Source organism: Bombina bombina, chromosome 6 (assembly GCF_027579735.1).
Source record: "Bombina bombina isolate aBomBom1 chromosome 6, aBomBom1.pri, whole genome shotgun sequence".
In the NCBI taxonomy this organism is placed as follows: domain Eukaryota; kingdom Metazoa; phylum Chordata; class Amphibia; order Anura; family Bombinatoridae; genus Bombina; species Bombina bombina.
In genome coordinates, this window is record NC_069504.1 from 845,017,474 (window position 1) to 845,044,208 (window position 26,735).

The 26,735-nt window shown below is 41.6% G+C and overlaps 1 protein-coding gene across 2 annotated transcripts in view; it reads right to left on the reverse strand.

Annotated features, from left to right (window-relative positions):
• The window catches only part of ARRB2 (arrestin beta 2), a 134,078-nt gene that overhangs the window by 87,732 nt on the left and 19,611 nt on the right, over positions 1-26,735 (reverse strand). The window contains exons 2-5 of one of the 2 annotated variants that reach the window (XM_053718247.1): positions 8,991-9,021; positions 8,466-8,513; positions 8,069-8,113; positions 1,674-1,870 (exon numbers count right to left, since the gene is read on the reverse strand). In XM_053718247.1, the coding sequence (XP_053574222.1) occupies positions 1,674-1,870; positions 8,069-8,113; positions 8,466-8,513; positions 8,991-9,021 (321 nt within the window). Of the gene's footprint in view, positions 1-1,673; positions 1,871-8,068; positions 8,114-8,452; positions 8,514-8,990; positions 9,022-26,735 lie in introns of both variants that reach the window. The other variant, XM_053718248.1, reaches the window with a different exon arrangement.

A 26,735-nucleotide genomic window follows, 5' to 3' on the forward strand; every position in this document is an offset into this window, starting at 1 on the left:
ACCACTTCACTCCTACTATTGAAAAGTCACTGGATGGCGATCCACAAGTCACCCTAACAGGTCAATCTAAAAAAACAAAATCGGGAGTCAGGGGCCCTGAACAATGCCTATCCGTCTGGAAGGTAGCTACGGAGGGGTTCCATACTATCTGATGTATCGCCCTCACTGATAGAGCCCTATTTTGGAGAAGCTGGGCAATCAGATATAGGAACCACACTAAAACCCTCTGCAATCTCTTTGGGACGAGTGTTCTACAGCTTGGACATTCTACTAGCTGCCGGTGAGGTGACACTCCACAACTATTATGCCCCACAAAACGGAATTCAATGATTTCATCCAGCTCCCCTGATGAGTATTAGTGTAGCCGCGGACGGCCAGTTGCTGCTGTATGGTGCTTACATGGGACTCAAATCATGGAGAGTAGGTGTGGGGTAAGACAGTCCTCTTTAATTGCCACTAAAGCTTGCCATAAACTACTCACTTACTAAGACTCATTACGAAGCCGTCTTGCTAACAGGAGCTTTCTAAGGAGATCTGGCAGCCTGAAGTTTTAAGATCAAAAGCAGATAAGATTCACAAGTTGTTAAAGTGAAGGTAAACTTTGATGAATGAAAGCCCATTTTTTAAAAAATACTATTAAAAACAGGGGCACTTTCATTCATCAAAGTTTACAAAGCAGCCGTTTTGATTAAAAACGTCCTTTTTTTCTTTTCATAGCCACAGCAGCTTCCCCCTCCTGGAAATCCTCTCTTCACACTACAGCAATGACTAATCCGGCTTCCTCCAATGCCAACATGGCCTCAGGCAATGACTACCCTAGGGGGAAAGCCGTGATTGGAGGAAGCCGGATTAGTCATTGCTGACGTGTGAAGAGAGGATTTCCAGGAGGGGGAAGCTGCTGTGGCTATGAAAAGAAAAAAAAAAGGAAGTTTTTAATCAAAACGGCTGCTTTTTAAACTTTGATGAATGAAAGTGCCACTGTTTTTAATAGTATTTTTAAAAAACAGCTTTCATTCACCAAAGTTTACTTTCACTTTAACCTGTACGCACTTAATCGCAATTTGTGGGGCCGATATATTCCCCATATTTATCACTGCACAAGGGAACTCTCATGCAAGTCTGCCCCTTAACCTCACGCAACCAATTGCATGAGAGTAGGGCTGTCAATCACCCTGGTTGAATGAATCAAGGGGATAATTTTCATCCGCCAACTCCAGTTATGCAGAGAGCGTTTATGGAGCAGCTGCTTCATAAATATCAGTTGCAGGTTCAAATGAGCGAGCCTGCAACAGAACAGGGCATTTGCCCCGTCATAAATCTTGCCATAAGCTCATTTTTATATGACTAAGGAATGATTCTCTACACATAAAATTATCTGCATATAAAACATTTTAAAAAATGTGATTTTTAAACAGTTCAAGGGTATGTCATAAAAAAACATTTAGGTTTTACCTAGATGTTTGTAAATAAGTGACTGCACTGATTGTATGAAAAAAAAGTATACTACTTAAATATCCATACATAGAGGAGAATATACACAATTTGCAGATATAAATTACAGGAAAAGTGTGCATAACTATTAAATTACAGTCAAGTATTCTTTAGTAGATTTAATCTCCAGTTAAAAAACCATTTAAGAACAAAAAGGACAGTAGAGACTAAGTCAGACTTACTGTGAAGTAGAAAGGGTGTGCTTGTTCTCCCAGTTTCTTAATAAGGCGCTCCTGCAGGCGAGTAAGTGGCTTCTTTTCCTCAGGTAGTGAGGGGTACGCTTGAAAGGTGGAAATGAAAAGATCCTTCCGAAAAGAAAGGCCCAGAACATCTAGGTCTTCTCGGCCATATCGGAATGCACAGGTCAAGGTGACGAAGACTGAGGAAGGATAAAAATAAGAAAAAAAATTTATGCTTACCTGATAAATTTCTTTTTTTGCGATGTACCGAGTCCACGGATTCATCCTAACTTGTGGGATATTGTCCTTCCTGACAGGAAGTAGCAAAGAGAGCACCACAGCAGAGCTGTCTATATAGCTCCACCCTTAACTCCACCCCCCAGTCATTCGACCGAAGGCCAAGGAAGAAAAGGAGAAACTATAAGGTGTAGAGGTGAATGAAGTTTACATAAAAAATACTATCTGTCGTGAATAGACAGGGCGGGCCGTGGACTCGGTACATCGCAAAAGAAAGAAATTTATCAGGTAAGCATAAATTTTGTTTTCTTTTGCAAGATGTACCGAGTCCACGGATTCATCCTAACTTGTGGGATACCAATACCAAAGCTTTAGGACACGGATGAAGGGAGGGACAAGACAGGAACCTAAACGGAAGGCACCACTGCTTGCAAAACCTCTCTCCCAAAAATAGCCTCCGAAGAAGCAAAAGTATCAAATTTGTAAAATTTGGAAAAGGTATGAAGCGAAGACCAAGTCGCAGCCTTACAAATCTGTTCAACAGAAGCATCATTTTTAAAAGCCCATGTGGAAGCCACCGCTCTAGTGGAGTGAGCTGTAATTCTTTCAGGAGGCTGCTGTTCAGCAGTCTCATAAGCCAAACGGATGATGCTTTTCAGCCAAAAGGAAAGAGAGGTAGCCGTAGCCTTTTGACCTCTACGCTTTCCAGCATAGACAACAAAGAAGATGATTGGCAAAAATCTTTGGTTGCCTGCAAATAAAACTTCAAGGCATGAACCACGTCCAAGTTGTGCAACAGACGTTCCTTCTTAGAAGGATTAGGACACAGAGAAGGAACAACAATTTCCTGATTGATAGTCCTGTTAGAAACAACCTTAGGGAGGAACCCAGGTTTGGTACACAAAACCACCTTATCCGCATCGAAAACAAGATAAGGCGAGTCACATTGTAATGCAGATAGTTCAGAAACTCTTCAAGCTGAAGAGATAGCAACTAGAAACAGAACTTTCCAACATAGATGTTTAATATCTATTGAATGCATGGGTTCAAACGGAACCCCCTGAAGATCTTTAAGAACTAAATTTAGACTCCATGGCGGAGCAACAGGTTTAAACACAGGCTTAATTCTAACTAAAGCCTGACAAAAAACCCGAACGTCTGGGACATCTGCCAGACGCTTGTGCAACAGAATAGACAAAGCAGATATCTGTCCCTTTAAGGAACTAGCGGACAATCCTTTCTCCAATCCTTTTTGGAGAAAAGACAAAATCCTAGGAATCCTGATCTTACTCCATGAGTAGCCTTTGGATTCACACCAAAAAAGATATTTACACCATATCTTATGATAGATCTTCTTGGTGACAGGCTTTCGAGCCTGAATCAAGGTATCTATGACCGACTCAGAGAAACCCCGCTTCGATAAAATCAAGTGTTCAATCTCCAGGAAGTCAGTTGCAGAGAAATTAGATTTGGATGCTTGAATGGACCTTGAATCAAAAGGTCCCATCTCAGTGGCAGAGTCCATGGTGGCAGAGATGACATGTCCACCAGGTCTGCATACCAAGTCCTGCGTGGCCACGCAGGCGCTATCAAAATCACCAAAGCTCTCTCCTGTTTCTCCTGTTCTGGCAATCAGATGCGGAAGGAGAGGGAATGGTGGAAACACAAAAGCCAGGTTGAACGACCAGGGTACTGCTAGAGAATCTATCAGTACTGCCTGAGGATCCCGTGACCTGGATCCGTAATGAGGAAGTTTGGCGTTCTGACGAGACGCCATCAGATCCAATTCTGGTGTGCCCCATAGCCGAACCAGTTGAGCAAACACCTCCGGATGGAGCTCCCACTCCCCCAGATGAAAAGTGACGACTTAGAAAATCTGCCTCCCAGTTCTCCACCCCTGGGATATAGATCTCTGATAGATGGCAAGAGTGAGTCTCTGCCCATCGGATTATCCTGGAAACTTCTATCATCGCCAAGGAACTCCTTGTTCCCCCCTGATGATTGATATAAGCTACAGTCATGATGTTGTACTGAAACCGGATGAATCCAGCCGAAGCCAGCTGAGGCTACGCTTGAAGAGCATTGAATATCGTTCTTAATTCCAGAATATTTATCGGTAGGAGGGCCTCCTCCTGAGTCCACAAACCCTGTGCTTTCAGGGAATTCCAGACTGCACCCCAGGCCAGTAGGCTGGATTCCGTCGTCACAATAACCCACGCTGGCCTGCGTAAACACACTCCCCTGGACAGGTGATCCTGTGACAACCACCAAAGAAGAGTCTCTCTGGTCTCTTGATCCAGATTTATCTGAGGAGATAAATCTGCATAAACCCCATTCCATTGTTTGAGCATGCATAGTTGAAGTGGTCTGAGATGCAAGCGAGCAAACGAAACTATGTCCATTGCCGCTACCATAAGTCCGATTACCTCCATACACTGAGCCACTGACGGCCGAGGAATGGAATGAAGAGCTCGGCAGGTGGTTAAAATCTTTGATTTCCTGACCTCCGTCAGAAATATTTTCATGTCCACCGAATCTATCAGAGTTCCCAGTAATGGAACTCTTGTGAGAGGAATAAGAGAACTCTTTTTCATGTTCACCTTCCACCCATGAGATCTTAGAAAGGCCAACACTAAGTCCGTGTGACACTTGGCAAGTTGGAAAGTCGACGCTTGAATTAAGATGCCGTCTAGATAAGGCGCCAGTGCTATGCCTCTCGGCCTTAGGACCGCCAGAAGGGACCCTAGCACCTTTGTGAAGATTCTTGGTGCCGTGGCCAACCCGAAAGGAAGAGCCACAAACTGGTAATGCCTGTCCAGAAAGGCAAACCTGAGGAACTGGTGATGATCTTTGTGGATAGGAATGTGTAGATACGCATCCTTTAGATCCACGGTAGTCCTATATTGACCCTCCTGGATCATTGGTAAAATAGTCCGAATGGTCTCCATGTTGAAGGATGGAATTCTTAGGAATTCGTTTAGGATCTTGAGATCTAGAATTGGTCTGAAGGTTCCCTCTTTTTTGGGAACCACAAACAGATTGAAGTAGAAACCTTGCCCCTGTTCTGTTTTCGGAACTGGGCAGATCACTCCCATGGTAAAAAGGTCTTCTACACAGCGTAAGAATGCCTCTCTTTTTGTCTGGTTTACAGACAATTGAGAAAGATGGAATCTCCCCCTTGGAGGAAAATCTTTGAAATCTAGGCGATACCCCTACCCCTGGGTTACAATTTCTACGGCCCAGGAGTCCTGAACGTCTCTTGCCCAGGCCTGAGCAAAGAGAGAAAGTCTGCCCCCTACTTGATCCATTCCCGGATCGGGGGCTACCCCTTCATGCTGTTTTAGTGGCAAGCAGCAGGCTTTTTGGCCTGTTTACCCTTGTTCCAAGCCTGGTTAGGTCTCCATGTAGGCTTGAATTGAACAAAGTTCCCCTTATGCTTTGCAGCAGGAGAAGAGGAAGCGGGACCACACTTGAAGTTTAGAAAGGAACGAAAATTATTCTGTTTGGTCCTTGTCTTATTTGACTTATCTTGAGGGAGGGCATGACCCTTCCCTCCATTGATGTCTAAAATGATCTCTTTCAGTGCCGGCCCGAATAGGGTCTTACCTTTGAAAGGGATGGTCAAAAGCTTAGATTTAGATGACATCAGCTGACCAGGACTTAAGCCATAACGCTCTTCGAGCTAAAATGGCAAAACCTGAATTCTTTGCCGCTTACTTAGCAAGATGAAAAGCGGCGTCTAAAAAGAATTAGCCAACTTAAGGGCCTTAATTCTGTCCAAAATATCATCTAGTGGGGTCTCCATCTGAAGAGCCTCTTCTAGAGCCTCAAACCAAAAAGCAGCTGCAGTGGTTACCGGAACAATGCACGCTATAGGTTGAAGAAGAAAACCCTGATGAACAAAAATTTTCTTTAGGAGACCCTCTAACTTTTTATCCATAGGATCAATGAAAGCACAACTGTCTTCAATAGGTATAGTTGTACGCTTAGCCAGAGTAGAAATAGCTCCCTCCACCTTAGGGACCGTCTGCCATGAGTCCTTTATGGTGTCAGAAATGGGGAACATTTTCTTAAAAACACAGGAGGGGGAGCGAACGGAATACCTGGTTTATCCCACTCCTTAGTAACAATGTCCGAAATCCTAGGGACCGGAAAAACATCAGTGTAAACAGGAACCTCTAAATATTTGTCCATTTTACACAATTTCTCTGGAACGACAATAGGGTCACAATCATCCAGAGTAGCTAAAACCTCCCTGAGCAATAAACGGAGGTGCTCTAGCTTAAATTTAAATGCCGTCATATCTGAATCTGTCTGAGGGAACATCTTTCCTGAATCAGAAATCTCTCCCTCGGACAGCAAATCCCTCATCCCTACCTCAGAACATTGTGAGGGAATATCTGATACGGCTACTAAAGCGTCAGAAGGCTCAGCCTTTGTTCTTAACCCAGAGCTACTGCGCTTCCCTTGCAACCCTGGCAGTTTAGATAAAACCTCTGTGAGGGTAGTATTCATAACTGAAGCCATATCTTGCAAGGTGAAAGAATTAGACGCACTAGAAGTACTTGGCGTTGCGTGCGCGGGCGTAACTGGTTGTGACACTTGGGGAGAACTAGATGGCAAAACCTGATTTCCTTCTGTCTGAGAATCATTCAATGCCAAATTCTTATAAGTCAAAATATGCTGTTTGCAATTTATAGACATATCAGTACAATTAGGACACATTCTTAGAGGGGGTTTCACAATGGCTTCTAAACAAATTGAAAAATGAGTTTCCTCAGTGTCAGACTAGTAATGAAGCAAGCAAGCTTGGAAAACACTTTATTTAATGAAAAAAACACAATTTGCAAAAACGGTACTGTACCTTTAAGAGAAAAAAAGGCGCACACAAACTGCTAAACAGGTTAAAATTGCTTCAAAAATTCTGAAATTTTAACAGTGTACCCACTAAGCTTTAGAAGGATTGCACAAGTAAAAAAGCAATAGACCCCCAAATGAAAAAAACGGATTGATAATTGTCTAAAACCGATTAAAACCCCCTAAAGCACCTTGCCACAGCTCTGCTGTGGCCCTACCTGCCCTTAGGAAGCGATAATATGGGGTTTAAAACTTCAATTAGTCCCTCAGAAGACTATCAGGACCTCAGGAGAAGTTGCTTGCTAATGCACAACTGAGGCACGAAAATTGGCCCCGCCCACCTCACTCTATGTTGCTGGGGCCTACACAAAACTAACAAACCCTGCCTGAAAGCCATGTGGGTTATAAACAGCCCCAAAGCACCCTCAAGCAAATGTCCCATAAAACAGAAAACGTTACTCCCAGACACAAAAACGTTTGTCCCAAATTCACATAAACTGAGTGCCCACAAAAAATTAACCCTTTATGCAAGCTAGTAAAAACCTCTGATAACACTAGGATTACTTCCCCTTCCCCTAATGGGGACACTGTCAGCCTTTCTGAGTTAACACAGTCTCTGCAGAAAATATGACTGAACACACCTCATTGCTGTATAGCAAGAAACCGTTCCTCACACTGAAGTTTTCCTGTACTCCTCAGCTCATGTGGGGACAGCAGTGGACCTTAGTTACAAATGCTAAGATCATCATCCTCCAGGCAGAAATCTTCATCTATGTCCTGCCTGAGAGTAAATAGTACAACACCGGTACCATTTAAAAATAAACACTTGATTGAAGATAAAATAAAACAGTTTAACACCTCTTCTCTTTACCCTTCCTGCTTAGAGCCAGCAAAGAGAATGACTGGGGGTGGAGTTAAGGGGGGAGCTATATAGACAGCTCTGCTGTGGTGCTCTCTTTGCTACTTCCTGTCAGGAAGGACAATATCCCACAAGTTAGGATGAATCCGTGGACTCGGTTCATCTTGCAAAAGAAATGTGAAACAAACAATATGAACAAAACACAACAGGAACAGGCAGAATTAAACATGGTAGGTAGACACAGGAATATAATGAATAGCTAAGTAGGGGGGGGAAAGGAAAACAGATGTGACGCAACACAGAAACCGACTGAGGTGCTACAACAAAAGTGGGTTAATGCAAAAATTTAGAATGTGCTGGGCAAGAAAAAGCTATATTTGTGGTGGTTACGAAAGTCTTTCCCTTAGTACGTTACAAAACAGAGAAACGTAGTAGAATTTATTACCTTTACGGTCCTTTAGATAATCAGTATCCACCAAAACTACACCATCTGGAAGAAAAAGAAATAGTATAATGCACAGGTGCAACTGCCGGCATGCAGTAATGTGTTTTTTCCCTGGACCTATTCAATGGGCACACCACTTGGCTAAATTATAAGCTAATATTAAAAAAATAAATTCAGTTTTTTTTTCCAGAAGTCATTGAATCAATTAATGTTAAATTGTGCAAAGACTTTGGATAACAGAAAATATTATAATAGTGCTAAGGTATTACACTGCTTCCACCTAGCTGACTACATTTTCTTTGAAGAACACTGAATGTGGCTATGTGCAAATGATTGTTGTGTTTATCGGTTTGTTTTGAGTAAATGTGCCAGGTATGTTCTTACCAACAGGTTCTACCTGATCCAAGTGATCCACAAAATCTCTCTTCCCAAGATATACTGTAAGCTACAAAAGAAAAGGTTACAGAGTGAGTTTTTTTTTTCCAGCACTGTACCAGAACCCTTTGCCCAAAAGTTATATCATATAAAACAGATGCAAGGGTGAGAAACACTGAGAACAAACTAAAAACCACCCTCCAGTGTTGTCTGCACCCCCCCCCCTTATATATACCAGATTCTGCAGCTGCTTCTTGTAAACAACAAGACCACGAGGTACAACACAGTTTATTTTATCTAAGTCCAATGCATCCATGTCTTTGAGCCTCTACAATCTACCCTTCACTATGATCAACGGTTTCAACCTGTATCTCCTGTCTGTTTACTTGTGCTTTGCCTCTTACCCTAAGGATCTGTTTCTGGCCTCATGAGATAAGGTTTAACCTATTATTGAAGGAGGAGAGGGGCCAAGGGAACTATAGTGACAAACATACAGCAAATGCTTTAACCGTTATCTCTCTGGAAGATAGAGATAGATTTGTCTCACCTTGCAGTTTGGGCTGGACTTCTTGAATACCCTATGGAGGAAAATAAAACACAACATGAAATCATATACTAATTTAGAATACACTTTAAAGGGTCACTTTTTACATTTTTTTTTAGCTGCATCTAAAAGAGAGAATTTCAAAACATGCTTTTTTAGTTTAACAACCATTTAAAAATTGCTTTGTATATTTTACATACACAATATAATTGAGCCACATAATTACTGCTCTTTCACACACACACACCAGAAAAAAACATTTGCCGCTTCTGAGAAATCAACTTTGATGTGCAAAACTGGTATATTATTTTACGTTGTACAATTGTTTAATTCAGGATTTTTTTTTTTAAATCAGTTTACAATTAAGGAACCAGACAAAAACATAAGGGGTGACATTGTAATGTCTTTTGTATACAGATATGTAGAATATACTAAAGAGAGGAATGGGGAGAAGTGGCACCCCAGAATTTGTAAAGCTCAACAAGAACAAATACATAATAATATCAATATCAGCAAGACAGTGTTACACAAAACTGACGTTACAAACACAAAAACGCATGATGTGGGGTTTCCGGACTAAGTCAGATGAACACAGAACTTCCTTCCTGAAAAAGCAGATGCTAAGTGACAAAACTGCAACTTTGAGGAGTGGGTGAGAAAGAGAAGAAAAAAAAAAGAGAAGAGAAAAATGTGGACAGAAGGAAATAGACAAATCTTAAAATCAATAAAATGTAAGAAGAAAGAGTAAAACAAGCAGGTTTATTATAAATACAGAACGCAAAGAGCAATGGTTCTTAAACACAGTAATAAAGTCATTTTAAAACTACATTTTTTTTTGCTTTTCAGCACATGAGGTTTGTTGTTGCCCACGAATAAAGTACTAGTAGTTCTATCTAGTAGTTTATCTGCCAGTGAGTAATAGGGCCCTAATAGGACAGTGAAATCAAGAGTCATTCAAAACCTCCTAAAGAGACATAAGTGGGGGAAAAATGCTCTAAAGTAATTGTGCAATGAGGTTAAACACATCGTTAAAGTAAACTCCACAGCAGCAGAACACTACAGGGCCCTAGCTGAACACAGAGTAAGCCAATGACAACAGGCGTGTGTGTAGCCATCAATCACTAGCTAGCTGAGTCAACCTAGGTATGCTTTAAAATATTAGTCATGAATATGGTTTACTTTCTTGTACTAAAAAAATAATCCCCTGATTAAAGGGATATTCCAGTCAAAATTGAATTGCACATAGATTTATTACATCTTTGAATAGAAACATATGTGCAATACGCATGTATTGGCAGAAATGCTTCTAGTAAAAGTGATCACTGTTTTAGTGTTGACATTTTTCTCTGGACGCACATGTGAAGCATAGCTAGATATTGTCACTGCACCCACATTTTAAATACTGCAGCTGCTCAGATCATCATTGGGGCTTTTATCATGTCAACAATTTACAAATTGAGACATTACCAGATGGTAAAAACACCTTAGGCTCTCTGAGCAAGTGCTGTGTTTAAAATGCTGGTGCACGTTGCATACTTAAATACCCTTTTAAAACAGCTATAGCTTTTATTAGAAGCATTTTTGCCAATACATATATTACAAAAATGCTCCCATGTGGTTTCCAATTTTGGCTGGAATATCCCTTTAATTTGTTTTACCTTATATCTTTGCCATGTGCAAGCTCCCTGGCACAACTCAGAGATCATGCTTACCAAATGGGCCTTGTGCATGTGTAGTGCCAAGCAAATTGTTAAAGGGACAGTCATCATCAAAATTGTTGTTTAAATAGATAGATAACACCTTTACTACCCATTCCCCAGCTTTGCACAACCAAAATTGTTATATTAACCCCTTAACGACACGCATCGTACAGGGTACATCTTGTACAAACTGGTCTTTAAAGACCAGCGACGTACCCTGTACGACGTTGGGGTTGAAAGCGGCTGGAAGCGATCCTGATCGCTTCCAGCCGCTTTCCGGTTATTGCGATATCGAGGCATCACTGCAATAACATTTTTCCCCATCCGATGCTGAGAGAGACACTCTGTGGCCCTCTCTGCACCGGACATCGATGGAAGCCGACGTGGGAGGCGGGTGGGCGGCCATCGATGTATTGCTGAGTGCAGAGGTGGGCGGGATCGATGGGGGCGCGCAAGGACGCGCGCGCGTGCACGGGGAGGGAGCGGGTGGGAACCATTACACTATGGAACAGAGTTTGGGGAATAAAAACTTTAACCATATAATCTAAGTGATCTGGGAGGGGGTGGGGGTTTAGTCTTGGGGGGGGGGCTCCCAATAATGTAGAGGGGGAGGGTTAGAGAGCTGTTTTGGGGGGGGGGGAGATCAGGGAGGTTTGGGGCTAAGGGGGATCCTACACAGCAGCATATGTAAATATGCTTAAACAATATATAAAAAAATTAAAGATAACTTATTTTAGTACTGGCAGACTTTCTGCCAGTACTTAAGATGGTGGGGACAATTGTGGGGTGGGGGAGGGAAGAGAGCTGTTTGGGAGGGATCAGGGGTCTGATGTGTTAGATGGGAGGCTGATCTCTACACTAAAGCTAAAATTAACCCTGCAAGCTCCCTACAAGATCCCTAATTAACCCCTTCACTGCTAGACATAATACACGTGTGATGTGCAGCGGCATTTAGCAGCCTTCTAATTACCAAAAAGCATCGCCAAAGCCATATATGTCTGCTATTTCTGAATAAAGGGGATCCCAGAGAAGCATTTACAACCATTTGTGCCATAATTGCACAAGCTGTTTGTAAATAATTTCAGTGAGAAACCTAAAATTGCGAAACAAATAACGTTTTTTTTTTTTTTAAATTTGATCGCATTTGGCGGTGAAATGGTGGCATTAAATATACCAAAATGGGCCTAGATCAATACTTTGGGTTGTCTACTACACTAAAGCTAAAATTAACTCTACAAGCTCCCTACATGCTCCCTAATTAACCCCTTCACTGCTGGGCATAACACACGTGTGGTGCGCAGTGGCATTTAGCAGCCTTCTAATTACCAAAAAGCAACGCCAAAGCCATATATGTCTGCTATTTCTGAACAAAGGGGATCCCAGAGAAGCATTTACAACCATTTATGCCATAATTGCACAAGTTGTTTGTAAATAATTTCTGTAAGAAACCTAAAGTTTGTGAAAAAAATTGTGAAAAAGTGAACAATTTTTTTTATTTGATCGCATTTGGCGGTGAAATGGTGGCATGAAATATACCAAAATGGGCCTAGATCAATACTTTGGAATGTCTTCTAAAAAAAAACCCATAATTTATGCTTACCTGATAAATTTATTTCTCTTGTAGTGTGTTCAGTCCACGGGTCATCCATTACTTATGGGATATAGGCAGGAACATTAAACAGAAGGAACCACTGCCTGTAGAACCTTTCTCCCAAAAACAGCCTCCGAAGAAGCAAAAGTGTCAAATTTGTAAAATTTTGAAAAGGTATGAAGTGAAGACCAAGTTGCATCCTTGCAAATCTGTTCAACAGAGGCCTCATTCTTAAAGGCCCAGGTGGAAGCCACAGCTCTAGTGGAATGAGCTGTAATTTTTTCAGGAGGCTGCTGTCCAGCAGTCTCATAGGCTAAACGTATTATGCTACAAAGCCAAAAAGAGAGAGAGGTGGCCGAAGCCTTTTGACCTCTCCTCTGACCAGAATAAACGACAAACAGAGAAGAAGTTTGCCGAAAATCTTTAGTTGCCTGTAAGTAGAACTTCAGGGCACGGACTACATCCAGATTATGCAAAAGACGTTCCTTCTTTGAAGAAGGATTAGGACATAATGAAGGAACAACAATCTCTTGATTGATATTCCTGTTAGAAACAACCTTAGGTAAAAACCCAGGTTTAGTATGCAGAACTACCTTGTCTGAATGAAAAATCAGATAAGGAGAATCGCAATGTAAGGCAGATAACTCAGAGACTCTTCGAGCCGAGGAAATAGCCATCAAAAACAGAACTTTCCAAGATAAAAGCTTAATATCAATGGAATGAAGGGGTTCAAACGGAACACCCTGAAGAACTTTAAGAACCAAGTTTAAGCTCCATGGAGGAGCAACAGTTTTAAACACAGGCTTAATCCTAGCCAAAGCCTGAAAAAAGCCTGGACGTCTGGATTCTCTGCCAGACGTTTGTGTAAAAGAATAGACAGAGCAGAAATCTGTCCCTTTAACGAACTAGCGGATAAACCCTTTTCTAAACCTTCTTGTAGAAAAGCCAATATCCTAGGAATCCTAACCTTACTCCATGAGTAACTCTTGGATTCACACCAATATAAATATTTACGCCATATCTTATGGTAAATTTTTCTGGTAACAGGTTTCCGAGCCTGTATTAACGTATCAATAACCGACTCCGAAAAACCACGCTTTGATAGAATCAAGCGTTCAATCTCCATGCAGTCAGCCTCAGAGAAATTAGGCTTGGATGGTTGAAAGGACCCTGAATTAGAAGGTCCTGCCTCAGAGGCAGAGACCATGGTGGACAGGACGACATGTCCACTAGGTCTGCATACCAGGTCCTGCGTGGCCACGCAGGCGCTATCAGAATCACTGATGCTCTCTCCTGTTTGATCCTGGCAATCAGTCGAGGTAGCAACGGAAATGGTGGAAACACATAAGCCATGTTGAAAACCCAAGGGGCTGCTAATGCATCTACCAGCACCACTCCCGGGTCCCTGGACCTGGATCCGTAACAAGGAAGCTTGGCGTTCTGGCGAGATGCCATGAGATCCAGCTCCGGTTCGCCCCAACGAAGAATCAGTTGAGCAAACACCTCCGGGTGAAGTTCCCACTCCCCCGGATGAAAGGTCTGGCGACTTAGAAAATCCGCCTCCCAGTTCTCCACGCCTGGGATGTAGATCGCTGACAGGTGGCAAGAGTGAGACTCTGCCCAGCGAATTATCTTCGAGACTTCCAACATCGCTAGGGAACTCCTGGTTCCCCCTTGATGATTGATGTAAGCCACAGTCGTGATGTTGTCCGACTGAAATCTGATGAACCTCAGTGTTGCTAACTGAGGCCAAGCTAGAAGAGCATTGAATATTGCTCTTAATTCCAGAATGTTTATTGGGAGGAGTTTCTCCTCCTGAGTCCACGATCCCTGAGCCTTCAGGGAGTTCCAGACTGCACCCCAGCCTAGTAGGCTGGCATCTGTTGTTACAATCGTCCAATCTGGTCTGCGAAAAGTCATTCCTTTGGACAGATGAACCCGCAACAACCACCAGAGAAGAGAATCTCTGGCCTCCTGGTCCAGATTTAGTAAAGGGGACAGATCTGAGTAATCCCCATTCCACTGACTTAGCATGCATAGTTGCAGCGGTCTGAGATGTAGGCGCGCAAATGGCACTATGTCCATTGCCGCTACCATTAAGCCGATTACTTCCATGCATTGAGCTACTGATGGGCTTGGAATGGAATGAAGGACACGGCAAGCATTTAGGATTTTTGATAACCTGGACTCCGTCAGGTAAATCTTCATCTCTACAGAATCTATAAGAGTCCCTAGAAAGGGAACCCTTGTGAGTGGGAACAGAGAACTCTTTTCCATGTTCACTTTCCACCCATGCGACCTCAGAAATGCTAGAACTATCTCTGTATGAGACTTTGCATTTTGAAAACTTGACGCTTGTATCAGAATGTCGTCTAGGTATGGAGCCACCGCTATGCCTCGCGGTCTTAGTACCGCCAGAAGCGAGCCTAGAACCTTTGTAAAAATTCTCTGGGCCGTAGCCAACCCGAAGGGAAGAGCTAAAAACTGGTAATGCCTGTCTAGAAAGGCAAACCTTAGGTACCAATAATGATCTTTGTGAATCGGTATGTGAAGGTAGGCATCCTTTAAGTCCACTGTGGTCATATACTGACCCTCTTGGATCATGGGTAGGATGGTTCGAATAGTTTCCATTTTGAACGATGGAACCTTAGGAGTTTATTTAAGATCTTCAGGTCCAAGATTGGCCTGAAGGTTCCCTCTTTTTTGGGAACCACAAACAGATTTGAGTAAAAACCTTGCCCTTGTTCCGTCCGCGGAACCGGGTGGATCACTCCCATTACTAAGAGGTCTTGTACACATCGTAGAAATGCCTCTTTCTTTATTAGGTTTGTTGATAACCTTGACAGATGAAATCTCCCTTGTGGAGGAGAAGTTTTGAAGTCCAGAAGGTATCCCTGAGATATGATCTCCAACGCCCAGGGATCCTGGACATCTCTTGCCCAGGCCTGGGCGAAGAGAGAAAGTCTGCCCCCCACTAGATCCGTTTCCGGATAGGGGGCCCTTTCTTCATGCTGTCTTAGGGGCAGAAGTAGATTTTCTGGCCTGCTTGCCCTTGTTCCAGGACTGGTTGCCTTTCCAACCCTGTCTGTAACGAGTAGCAGTCCCTTCCTGTTTTGGAGCGGAGGAAGTTGATGCTGCTCCTGCCTTGAAATTACGAAAGGCACGAAAATTAGACTGTTTGGCCTTTGATTTGGCCCTGTCCTGAGGAAGGGTGTGAACCTTACCTCCAGTAATGTCAGCAATAATTTCTTTCAAGCAGGGCCCGAATAAGGTTTGCCCTTTGAAAGGAATATTAAGCAATTTAGATTTAGAAGTTACATCTGCTGACCAGGATTTAAGCCATAGCGCTCTGCGCACCTGGATGGCGAATCCGGAGTTCTTAGCCGTTAGTTTGGTTAAATGCACAACGGCATCCGAAACAAATGCATTAGCTAGCTTAAGGGCTTTAAGCTTGTTCATAATCTCATCCAATGGTGCTGTGCGAATAGCCTCTTCCAGAGACTCAAACCAGAATGCCGCTGCAGCAGTGACGGGCGCAATGCATGCAAGGGGCTGTAATATAAAACCTTGTTGAACAAACATTTTCTTAAGGTAACCTAATTTTTTATCCATTGGATCTGAGAAAGCACAACTATCCTCCACCGGGATAGTGGTACGCTTGGCTAAAGTAGAAACTGCTCCCTCCACCTTAGGGACCGTCTGCCATAAGTCTCGTGTGGTGGCGTTTATTGGGAACATTTTTCTAAATATCGGAGGAGGGGAAAAGGGCACACCGGGTCTATCCCACTCCTTGCTAATAATCTCTGTAAGCCTTTTAGGTATAGGAAAAACGTCAGTACACACTGGTACCGCATAGTATTTATCCAGCCTACATAATTTCTCTGGGATTGCAACCGTGTCGCAATCATTCAGAGCCACTAACACCTCCCCTAGCAATACACGGAGGTTCTCAAGCTTAAATTTAAAATTTGAAATTTCTGAATCCGGTCTCCCCGGATCAGATCCGTCACCCACAGAATGAAGCTCTCCGTCCTCATGTTCTGCAAATTGTGACGCAGTATCGGACATGGCTCTCGTGTCATCGGCGCGCTCTGTCCTAAACCCAGAGCTATCGCGCTTGCCTCTTAACTCAGGCAAATTAGATAATACTTCTTTCATAACATTAGCCATATCATGCGAAGTGATTTGTAAGGGCCTTGATGTACTTGGCGCCACAATCTCACGCACCTCCTGAGCGGGAGGCGAAGGTACTGACACGTGAGGAGAGTTAGGCGGCATAACTTCCCCCTCGTTGTCTGGTGATAATTTCTTTACCAGTAAAGACTGACTTTTATTTAAAGTAACATCAATACAATTGATACACATTTCTATTGGGCTCCACATTGGCTTTTAAACATAATGAACAAGTAGATTCATCTGTATCAGACATGTTTAAACAGACTAGCAATGAAGGCTAGCAAGCTTGGAAAAAATCTTTCAATAAATTTACAAGCAATAGAAAAAACGCTGCAGCGCTTTTAAAAACACAAAAAACTGTCACAGTTGAAATAACAATGAACTAATTCAGTTATAGCCAACAATTTTAAGGTGGTCTTATCTTGAAACCTATTCTGTATCCTTGAGAAACAATGTTCTGAAACCAAAGACTGTGAATCGAATTGATCCAAATATCTTTGAAACATCGTAACCTGCCCCCTACCAGCTGTGCTGGAATGAGGGCCGCACCTTCATGCGGATTTAGGAGCAGGTTTTGGCTATCTGAAAGGCTTGGATTTATTCCAGACTGGAGAAAGTTTCCAAACGGAAACCGTTCCTTTAGGGGAAGGGTCAAGCTTCTGTTCTTTATTCTGACGAAAGGAACGAAAACGATTAGCAGCCCTGTATTTACCTTTAGATTTTTGTCCTGAGGCAAAAAGGTTCCTTTCCCCCCAGTAACAGTTGAAATAATAGAATCCAACTGTGAACCAAATAATTTATTACCTTGGAAAGAAAGAGAAAGCAAAGTTGACTTAGAAGTCATATCTGCATTCCAAGATTTAAGCCATAAAGCTCTTCTAGCTAAGATAGCTAAAGACATATACCTGACATCAATTCTAATGATATCAAAAATGGCATCACAAATAAAGTTATTAGCATGTTGAAGAAGTTTAACAATGCTATAAGCATCATGGTCCGACACTTGTTGCGCTAAAGCCTCCAACCAGAAAGTGGAAGCTGCAGCAACATCAGCCAAAGAAATAGCAGGCCTAAAAAGATTACCTGAACATAAATAAGCCTTCCTTAGAAATTATTCAAGCTTCCTATCCTTAAAAGAAGTACTTTTCTACCAAAAACTGCTTCTGAAGAAGAAAAAACATCAAAATGGTAGAATTTAGTAAAAGTATGCAAAGAAGACCAAGTTGCTGCTTTGCAAATCTGATCAACAGAAGCTTCATTCTTAAAAGCCCAGGAAGTAGAAACTGACCTAGTAGAATGAGCCGTAATCCGTAATAATATAAGCATTATGGTCTGACACTTGTTGCTCTAAAGCCTCCAACCAGAAAGTTGAAGCTGCAGCAACATCAGCCAAAGAAATAGCAGGTCTAAGAAGTTTACCTGAACATAAATAAGCTCTCCTTAGAAAGGATTCAATCTTCCTGTCTAAAGGATCCTTAAAGGAAGTACTATCCGCCGTAGGAATAGTAGTACGCTTAGCAAGAGTAGAAATAGCCCCATCAACTTTAGGGATTTTATCCCAAAACTCTAATCTATCAGATGGCACAGGGTACAATTTCCTAAACCTTTGAGAAGGAGTAAATGAAGTACCCAGACTATTCCATTCCCTAGAAATTACTTCTGAAATAGCATCAGGAACTGGAAAAACTTCAGGAATAACTACATGAGGTTTGAAAAACGAATTTAAACGCTTAGTAGATTTAGTATCAAGAGGACTAGACTCCTCCATATCTAATGCAATTAACACTTCTTTAAGTAAAGAACGAATAAACTCCATCTTAAATAAATATGAAGATTTATCAGTGTCAATATCTGAGGCAGAATCTCCTGAACCAGATAGATCCTCATCAGAAACAGATAAGTCAGAATGATGACTTTCACTTAAAAATTCATCTGAAATATGAGAAGTTTTAAAAGACCTTTTACGCTTACTGGAAGGAGGAATAACAGACAGAGCCTTCCTAATAGATTTAGAAACAAATTCTTTAACATTAACAGGGACATCCTGAACATTAGATGTTGAAGGAACAACAACAGGTAATGGATTATTACTAATGGAAATACAATCTGCATTAGAAAGTTTATCATGACAGTTATCAAACAGTTACCAAAAGTTTACAACAGATGCACTTAACTTTGGTAGAACCAGCATCAGGCAGCGTCTTTCCAGAAGTAGATTCTGATCCAGGGTCATGTTGAGACATCTTGCAATATGTAATAGAAAAAACAACATATAAAGCAAAATTATCAAATTCCTTAAATGACAGTTTCAGGAATGGGAAAAAATGCCAAATGAACAAGCCTCTAGCAACCAGAAGCAATGAAAAATGAGACTGAAATAATGTGAAAAAAAGATGGAGACAAGAATGACGCCCACATTTTTTGGCGCCAAGAATGACGCCCACATTATTGGCGGCAAGTACAACGTCTATATTTTTTGGCGGCAAGTATGACGCCACATCCTGTGACGCCGAAAAAAACGACGCCCACAATTTTGGCGCAAAAAAAACGTCTGAACGTCAAATATGACGCAACCATACGCAAACTTCCGGCGTCAATTAGGGCACCGGAAATGACAATTTTTGCGCCAAAGAAGTCCGCGCCAAGAATGAAGCAATAAATTGAAGCATTTTCAGCCCCCGCGAGCCTAACAGCCCACAGGGAAAAATAGTCAATTGAAAAAATTCTTTAAGGTATGAAAAAAATATTTCATATGCATTATCCCAAATAATGAAACTGACTGTCTGAAATAAGGAATACTGATTATCCTGAATCAAGGCAAATATAAGTTTAAACACATATATTTAGAACTTTACATATAAAGTGCCCAACCATAGCTTAGACTTAGAGTGTCATAAAAAATAAGACTTACTTACCCTAAGACACTCATCTACATATAGTAGACAGCCAAACCAGTACTGAAACGAGAATCAGTAGAGGTAATGGTATATAAGAGTATATGGTCGATCTGAAAAGGGAGGTAAGAGATGAATCTCTATGACCGATAACAGAGAACCTATGAAATAGATCCCGTAGAAGGAGACCATTGACTTCAAATAGGCAATACTCTCTTCACATCCCTCTGACATTCACTGCACTCTGAGAGGAAAACCGGGCTCCAGCCTGCTGCGAAGCGCATATCAACGTAGAATCTAGCACAAACTTACTTCACCACCTCCATGGGAGGCAAAGTTTGTAAAACTGAATTGTGGGTGTGGTGAGGGGTGTATTTATAGGCATTTTGAGGTTTGGGAAACTTTGCCCCTCCTGGTAGGAATGTATATCCCATACGTCACTAGCTCATGGACTCTTGATAATTACATGAAAGAAATGTAAACATTGCTCCAATTTACTTCTATTGTCTAATGTGTTTTGTTCACTTGGCATCCATTGTTGAAAAGCATACCTAGGTAGGCTCAAGCGCCCCAATGCACTACTGAGAGCTGGCTGCACATATATAACTCTAGCCACTGGTTTACCCAATGTTTGTCTAGTTCCCAAGTAGTGAACTGCTGTTCCTTCAACAAAGAATTAAGTACATTTGATAATCAAAGTAGATTAGAAATGTGTACAACTGTATGCTCCATTTGATTTGTGTAAAACAGTTTAGATTTCATTTTCATTTTCCCTTTAAGGACCTGGTGTACACAGATATGCCCTTCCCATTATCTTTAAAATCAAACAACATTAACATTGCCCATTTTAATGTAAAATATTAATTTTAACATGTTAAAATAGGGCTCTGTGGCACGCATGATAAAAATGCGCTCACTATCCCGCTTTACGTGACTCACGGTACACATGCAAACCTGTATTGTTTCTCATGTGCTTGCACAAACCTTGCGTCTTTGCTTTTATGCAAATATATTTCCTTAACATTTCTGGTCTGCATGAGCAAACGTGCATCTCTTTATAGGAGCAAATTGCTGTGTTTAACTCCCAAACATAGAAATCCCTCTTCCAGCATGCTTGCCATTCAAATGATGCAAACGGAAACAAGCATTGCTTGCCCTAGAGACATTGTACACTATCATCAAATGCACCTGACACTGCCATAGATAGCTGACACAGATATTTATATAAATGCACCTATTAGTTTTATTTATTTTAATTACACACAGTTCCACAAGAGGAACAAATAATTGTCCCTTCCACAGCTGACACTTTATTTAGAGCTCTGTGAGCACACAGATGTTAGTTTTACTAGTAGTTTTAAGGGGACAGTAAACATAGTAATTGACTTAAACTTAAAGGGACATTAAACTCAAAAAGGAAATTTATGCTTACCTGATACATTTATTTCTTTTACGATATGACAAGTCCACGGATTTCATCCTTACTTATGGGATATCGCCTCCCGGTCAGCAGGAGGAGGCAAAGAGCTCCACAGCAGAGCTGCATATATAGCTTCTCCCTTCCCTCCCACTCCAGTCATTCGACCGAAGTTAGGAAGAGAAAGGAAAAGCCAAGGAGCAGAGGTGACTGAAGTTTAACAAAAATAAAAACCTGTCCTAGAATCAACAGGGCGGGCCGTGGACTAGTCATATCGTAAAAGAAATAAATTTATCAGGTAAGCATAAATTTCCTTTTCTTTTACAAGATATGACGAGTCCACGGATTTCATCCTTACTTATGGGATACAATATCAAAGCTATAGGACACAGATGAAAGGGAGGGACAAGACAGGAACCTAAACAGAAGGCACCACTGCTTGAAGAACCTTTCTCCCAAAAACAGCCTCAGATGATGCAAAAGTATCAAATTTGTAAAATTTGTAAAAAAAAAAAGTATGAAGAGACAACCAAGTTGCAGCCTTGCAAATCTGTTCAACAGAAGCATCATTTTTAAATGCCCATGAGGAAGCCACAGCCCTAGTAGAATGAGCCGTAATTCGTTCTGGAGGCTGCTGTCCAGCAGTCTCATATGCAACACGGATGATACTCTTCAGCCAAAAAGAAAGAGAGGTAGCCGTAGCTTTCTGACCCCTACGTTTTCCAGCAAAAACAACAAATAATGAAGATGTCTGACGAAAATCCTTAGTCGCCTGCAAGTAGAACTTCAAGGCACGGACTACATCCAGATTATGTAACAGACGCTCCTTCTTAAAAGAAGGGTTAGGACACAAGGAAGGAACAACAATTTCCTTATTAATATTCTTGTTTGAAACAACCTTAGGAAGAAAACCAGGTTTGGTACGTAACACCACCTTATCAGTATGTAAAATAATATAAGGAGAATCACACTGTAAAGCCGAAAGCTCAGAAACTCTGCGAGCAGAAGAAATAGAAACCAAAAACAAAACTTTCCAAGATAATAACTTAATATCTATGGAATGCATGGGTTCAAACAGAACCCCTTGAAGAACATTAAGAACTAAATTCAAACTCCAAGGAGGAGCAATTGGTCTAAGCACAGGCCGGATTATAGTCAGGGCTTGACAAAAAGATTGAACATCTGGAATATCTGCCAGACGCTTGTGTAACAAAATAGATAAAGCAGAAATCTGTCCCTTTAAGGAACTTGCTGACAACTCTTTCTCCAATCCTTCTTGGAGAAAAGATAAAATCCTGGGAATCCTAACCCTACTCCATGAGTAGCCCTTGGATTCGTACCAATGAAGATATTTACGCCATATCTTATGGTAAATCTTTCTAGTAACAGGCCTGCGTGCCTGAATCAAGGTATCAATGACCGCATCAGAAAACCCCCGCTTAGATAAAATCACCGTAGTCAGACTTCAACAAACAAGCTGCGCCACTGAAGCGCACGAAGATTAGGCTCCGCTCTTCGGGGGCGTATTAAACAACCCCTGAGAAATAAACTTGCCGCCATACACCGGGGTCTCAGAGAAAATTGAAAATCTCCCTCCGACTCCGGTGCAACCACCCAGCGTCAGCCCATTATGAATGTCAATCACACACAAACGATTGCCCTCATACACTGTCATCATGCACCAAAACAGATCCCAGCCCCTCCAACTGATATTACATGGTATATGAAAGAGGGAGTTGGGAGAGCTAAATGTGTCGGTGTCCCATTCTTTCCTACCAATGAAACCCACACTAGCAGAAAGGGAAAGTGTTAACTTGAGCCCCTTCACAGACCGAGGAATTGGTACAGTCAATCTGAGATCAGCTATACAAGCCCCAGAGAAAGGAGACTGCACTTACCTCTATGCTGAGGAACAGCATCATGATCCTTCACTGTCAAGAGGTCCACTCTTCCTCCTGAGGCCCTGCAAGGATAGTAAAGTCTTAGTTCCCATTCTCTAAGACCATAAATAGAAGACAGCCTAAGTAAGGGAGGCGCAGTGAGCTTAAAAAGTCCACCAGTTCCCACAGCCTAAGAGGCTATTACTCCAGAAGCTGCTCTATTGAAAAAAATAGTACACACAGGCACCATTTAAAATAAAAAAACTCTTGATTGAAGAATTTTAAACTAACACCTCACTTTACCTCTTCCTATCACTAACACAGGCAAAGAGAATGACTGGAGTGGGAGGTGAGGGAGGAGCTATATATGTAGCTCTGCTGTGGAGCTCTTTGCCTCCTCCTGCTGACCAGGAGGCGATATCCCATAAGTAAGGATGAAATTAGTGGACTCGTCATATCTTGTAAAAGAAAAATCTCTTTCATGATTTAGACAGAGCATACAATTTTAAACAAATTTCCAATTTACTGCTATTATTTAATCTGCTTCCTTCTCTTGTTATCCTTTGCTGAAAGGTTTATCTAGGTAAGCTTAGGAGCAGCAGAGAACCTAGAGAACCTAGGTTCTAGCTGCTGATTGGTGGCTGCTGATATATAACGATTGTTATTGGCTCACCCATGTGTTCAGTTAGAAAGCAGTAGTGCATTGCTGCACCTTCAACAAATGATACCAAAAAAAAAGAAACAAATTGGATAATAGAAGTAAATCAGAATGTTGTTTAAAATTGTATTCTCTATCTGAATCATGAAATAATTTTTGGGGGTTTCATGTCCCTTTAAATTAATTTGCGTATTAAATATTAGTGAGGCCACTATCCACACGTCAGGTGCATTATAGCCCTCTGTATTATTGTTTCAACATGGGACAAATGTTAAAGGGACAGTCAACACCAGATTTTTTGTTGTTTAAAAAAAGGTAGATAATGCCTTTATTACCCATTCCCCAGACTTGCATAACCAAGTTATAATACTACACGTTTTACCTCTGTAATTACCTTGTATCTAAGCCTCTTCAGACTGCCCCCTTATTTCAGTTCTTATGAGAGACTTGCATTTTAGCCAATCAGTGCCCACTCCTAGGAGCTTCACGTGCGTGAGCTCAATGTTATCTATATGAAACACATGAACCAACGCCCTCTAGTGGTGAAAAACTGTCAAAATGCTTTCAGATTAGAGGCGGCCTTCAAGGTCTAATAAATTAGCATACGAGTCTACCTAGGTTTAGCCTTCAACTAAGAATACCAAGAGAACAAAGAAAAATTGGTGATAAAAAGTTAATTGGAAAGTGGTTTAAAAATTACATGCCCTATTTGAATCATGAAAGTTTTTATTTTTTTACTTGACTGTCCCTTTAAAAGGGACAGTCAAATCAAAATGAAACTTTCAGGACTCAGGACACGCAACTACTTTCCAATTTACTTTTATCATCAAATGTGCTTTGTTCTCTTGGTACAGGGGTGTGGAAATTTAAAAAAAAAAATCTACTTGCCCAAGGGACTAAAGTGGCAGATATAGATATATATAGGGTCGACAAATCTGTTTACAATATAGGAGCCAGTAAGAATATTTAGGAGCCAGACAGTGTTATTTGTAAATAGATCTATGGAGAATAACCCAAAAAGTTAGGAGCCAGGGGTAAAATTCTAGGAGCCAGAGGCTCCCGGGTTTGTCGAGCCCTGATAGATAGATAGATATACACATACACACACACACACAGTATATATAACTAGCATGAGCAAACTTTGGTTTAGACAAGAAATTGTTGGGGCATAATGAGGTATTGAGGGGGCACAGTGAGGCAATATGGTGAGGTACTGAGGGGGCACAGTGAGGCAATATAGTGAGGTACTGAGGGGGCACAGTAAGGCAATATAGTGAGGTACTGAGGGGGCACAGTAAGGCAATATAGTGAGGTACTGAGGGGGCACAGTAAAAGAACATTATTCCCTCACTGTGCCCCCTCAGTACCTCATAATGTTCCTTTACTGTGCCCCCTCAGTACCTCACTATATTGTCTTACTGTGCCCCCTCAGTACCTCACTAAATTCCCTGTCTGTGCCCCCTCAGTACCTCACTATATTCCCTCACTGTGCCCCCTCAGTACCTCACTATATTCCCTCACTGTGCCTCCTCAGTACCTCACTATATTCCCTCACTGTGCCCCCTCAGTACCTCATATAGTTAGGTACTGAGGAGGCACAGTGAGGGAATATAGTGAGGTACTGAGGGGGCCACAGCGAGGGAATATAGTGAGGTACTGAGGGGGGCACAGTAAAGCAAAATAGTGAGGTACTGAGGGGGCACAGTGAGGGAATATGAGGTAGTAACCACACTAATTGTGAGAACCCCAGGCAAGATTAATGGTCAGATCACAGGCAGTACAATGCTGGGGTGGACATTGAATTGGGTGTAGTATGATAAATGAGTTGTCTGGCCCCTCACTATACAGCTGGCTCCTGAGGTGTGTGTGTGTGTGTGTATATATGTGTATATGTGTATATATATATATATATATATATATATATATATATATATATATATTTCTCCAACATTGGTGTGTCCGGTCCACGGCGTCATCCATAACTTGTGGGAAATGTTCTCCCCCACAGGGAAAGGCAAGGAGAGCACACAGCAAGAGCTGTCCATATAGCTCCCCCTCTGGCTCCGCCCCCCAGTCATTCTCCTTGCCGCTCTGAACAAGTAGCATCTACCACGAGGATGGCGAGGAGTTTGTGGTGTTAGTTGTAGTTTTTTATTCTTCTATCAAGAGTTTGTTATTTTAAAATAGTGCTGGCTTGTACTATTTACTCTATAACAGAAAAGTGATGAAGATTTCTGTTTAAGAGGGCTATGATTTTAGCACAAGTAACTAAAATCCATTACTGTTACCACGCAGGACTGTTGAAACAAGAGAACTTCAGTTGGGGGTAACAGTTTGCAGACTCATCTGCTTCAGGTATGACTAGTCTCCTAACAACACAGGCTAATGCTAGATGACAGTCATTTTTCCCCTCAGGGGAAACGGTAAGCCATTTTTCTTTCACCTCAGCAAAAAAGATAACAGGCTTCCCCTTTTTGTTTTTTATGCTGGTAGACACTGTTAGGGGCTAAATCGATTGGTTTTTATTACAATAATATACCATTTGAAATATTTTATAAGCTCACATACACTTGGGAACGTTTTTTATTGATCTGGCTTGTTTTAGACACCTAAATCTAGTCAGGAAGGCCCCTTCACTCTAGTGTGCTGAGGGAGGAAGCCTCATTTTGGCACTTCAGCTGTGCAGTTGAATTTCAAGGCAGTGCATGCAGATTCATGTGAGAGGGTCCTGTGGTTCAGAAAGTGACTCCAAAAGGCTTTTTTTCTGTGAATGGTTACCCCTAAGGAAGGTAAAAAGCTGCAGCAAAGCTGTAGCTGGGATTGTGGTGTGTAAAAACGGTTAAATCCAACAATTAGCTCCGGTTTGCTTGTTTTAAGAGCTAGAGTCTCCATATTTGCTGTGAAATACTTTCTAAGCATTAAGACACTGGGGTCCAAATTTCAGAAAAATCGGATATTGCCTTCATAGTTTTTTGAACATTCAGAAATAAATGTGTCATTTTATTATTTAAAGAGACAGTAACGTTTTTATTGCATTGTTTGCCTGCCTAAATCTGTTTAACATGTCTGTTCCATCAGATAACCTATGTTCTGTGTGTATAGAGACAAATGTGGTTCCCCCTTCGAGTGTTTGTGATAATTGCGCCATAGCGTCCAAACAAAATCAGGACAGCTCTGTTATTTTTCATAATGTTGCCCAAGATGATTTATCTAATGAAGGTAGTGGGGATAGCTCTACATCCTCTCCTTCTGTGTCTACACCAGCTTTGCCCGCGCAGGCGACACCTAGCGCGCCAGTGCTTATTTCTATGCAACAATTATCAGCAGTAGTGGATAATTCTATAGCAAATCTTTTATCCAAACTGCCAGTTTTTCAGAGAAAGCGTGATTGTTCAGTTTTAAATACAGATAAAAAGGATGAACAATCAGACG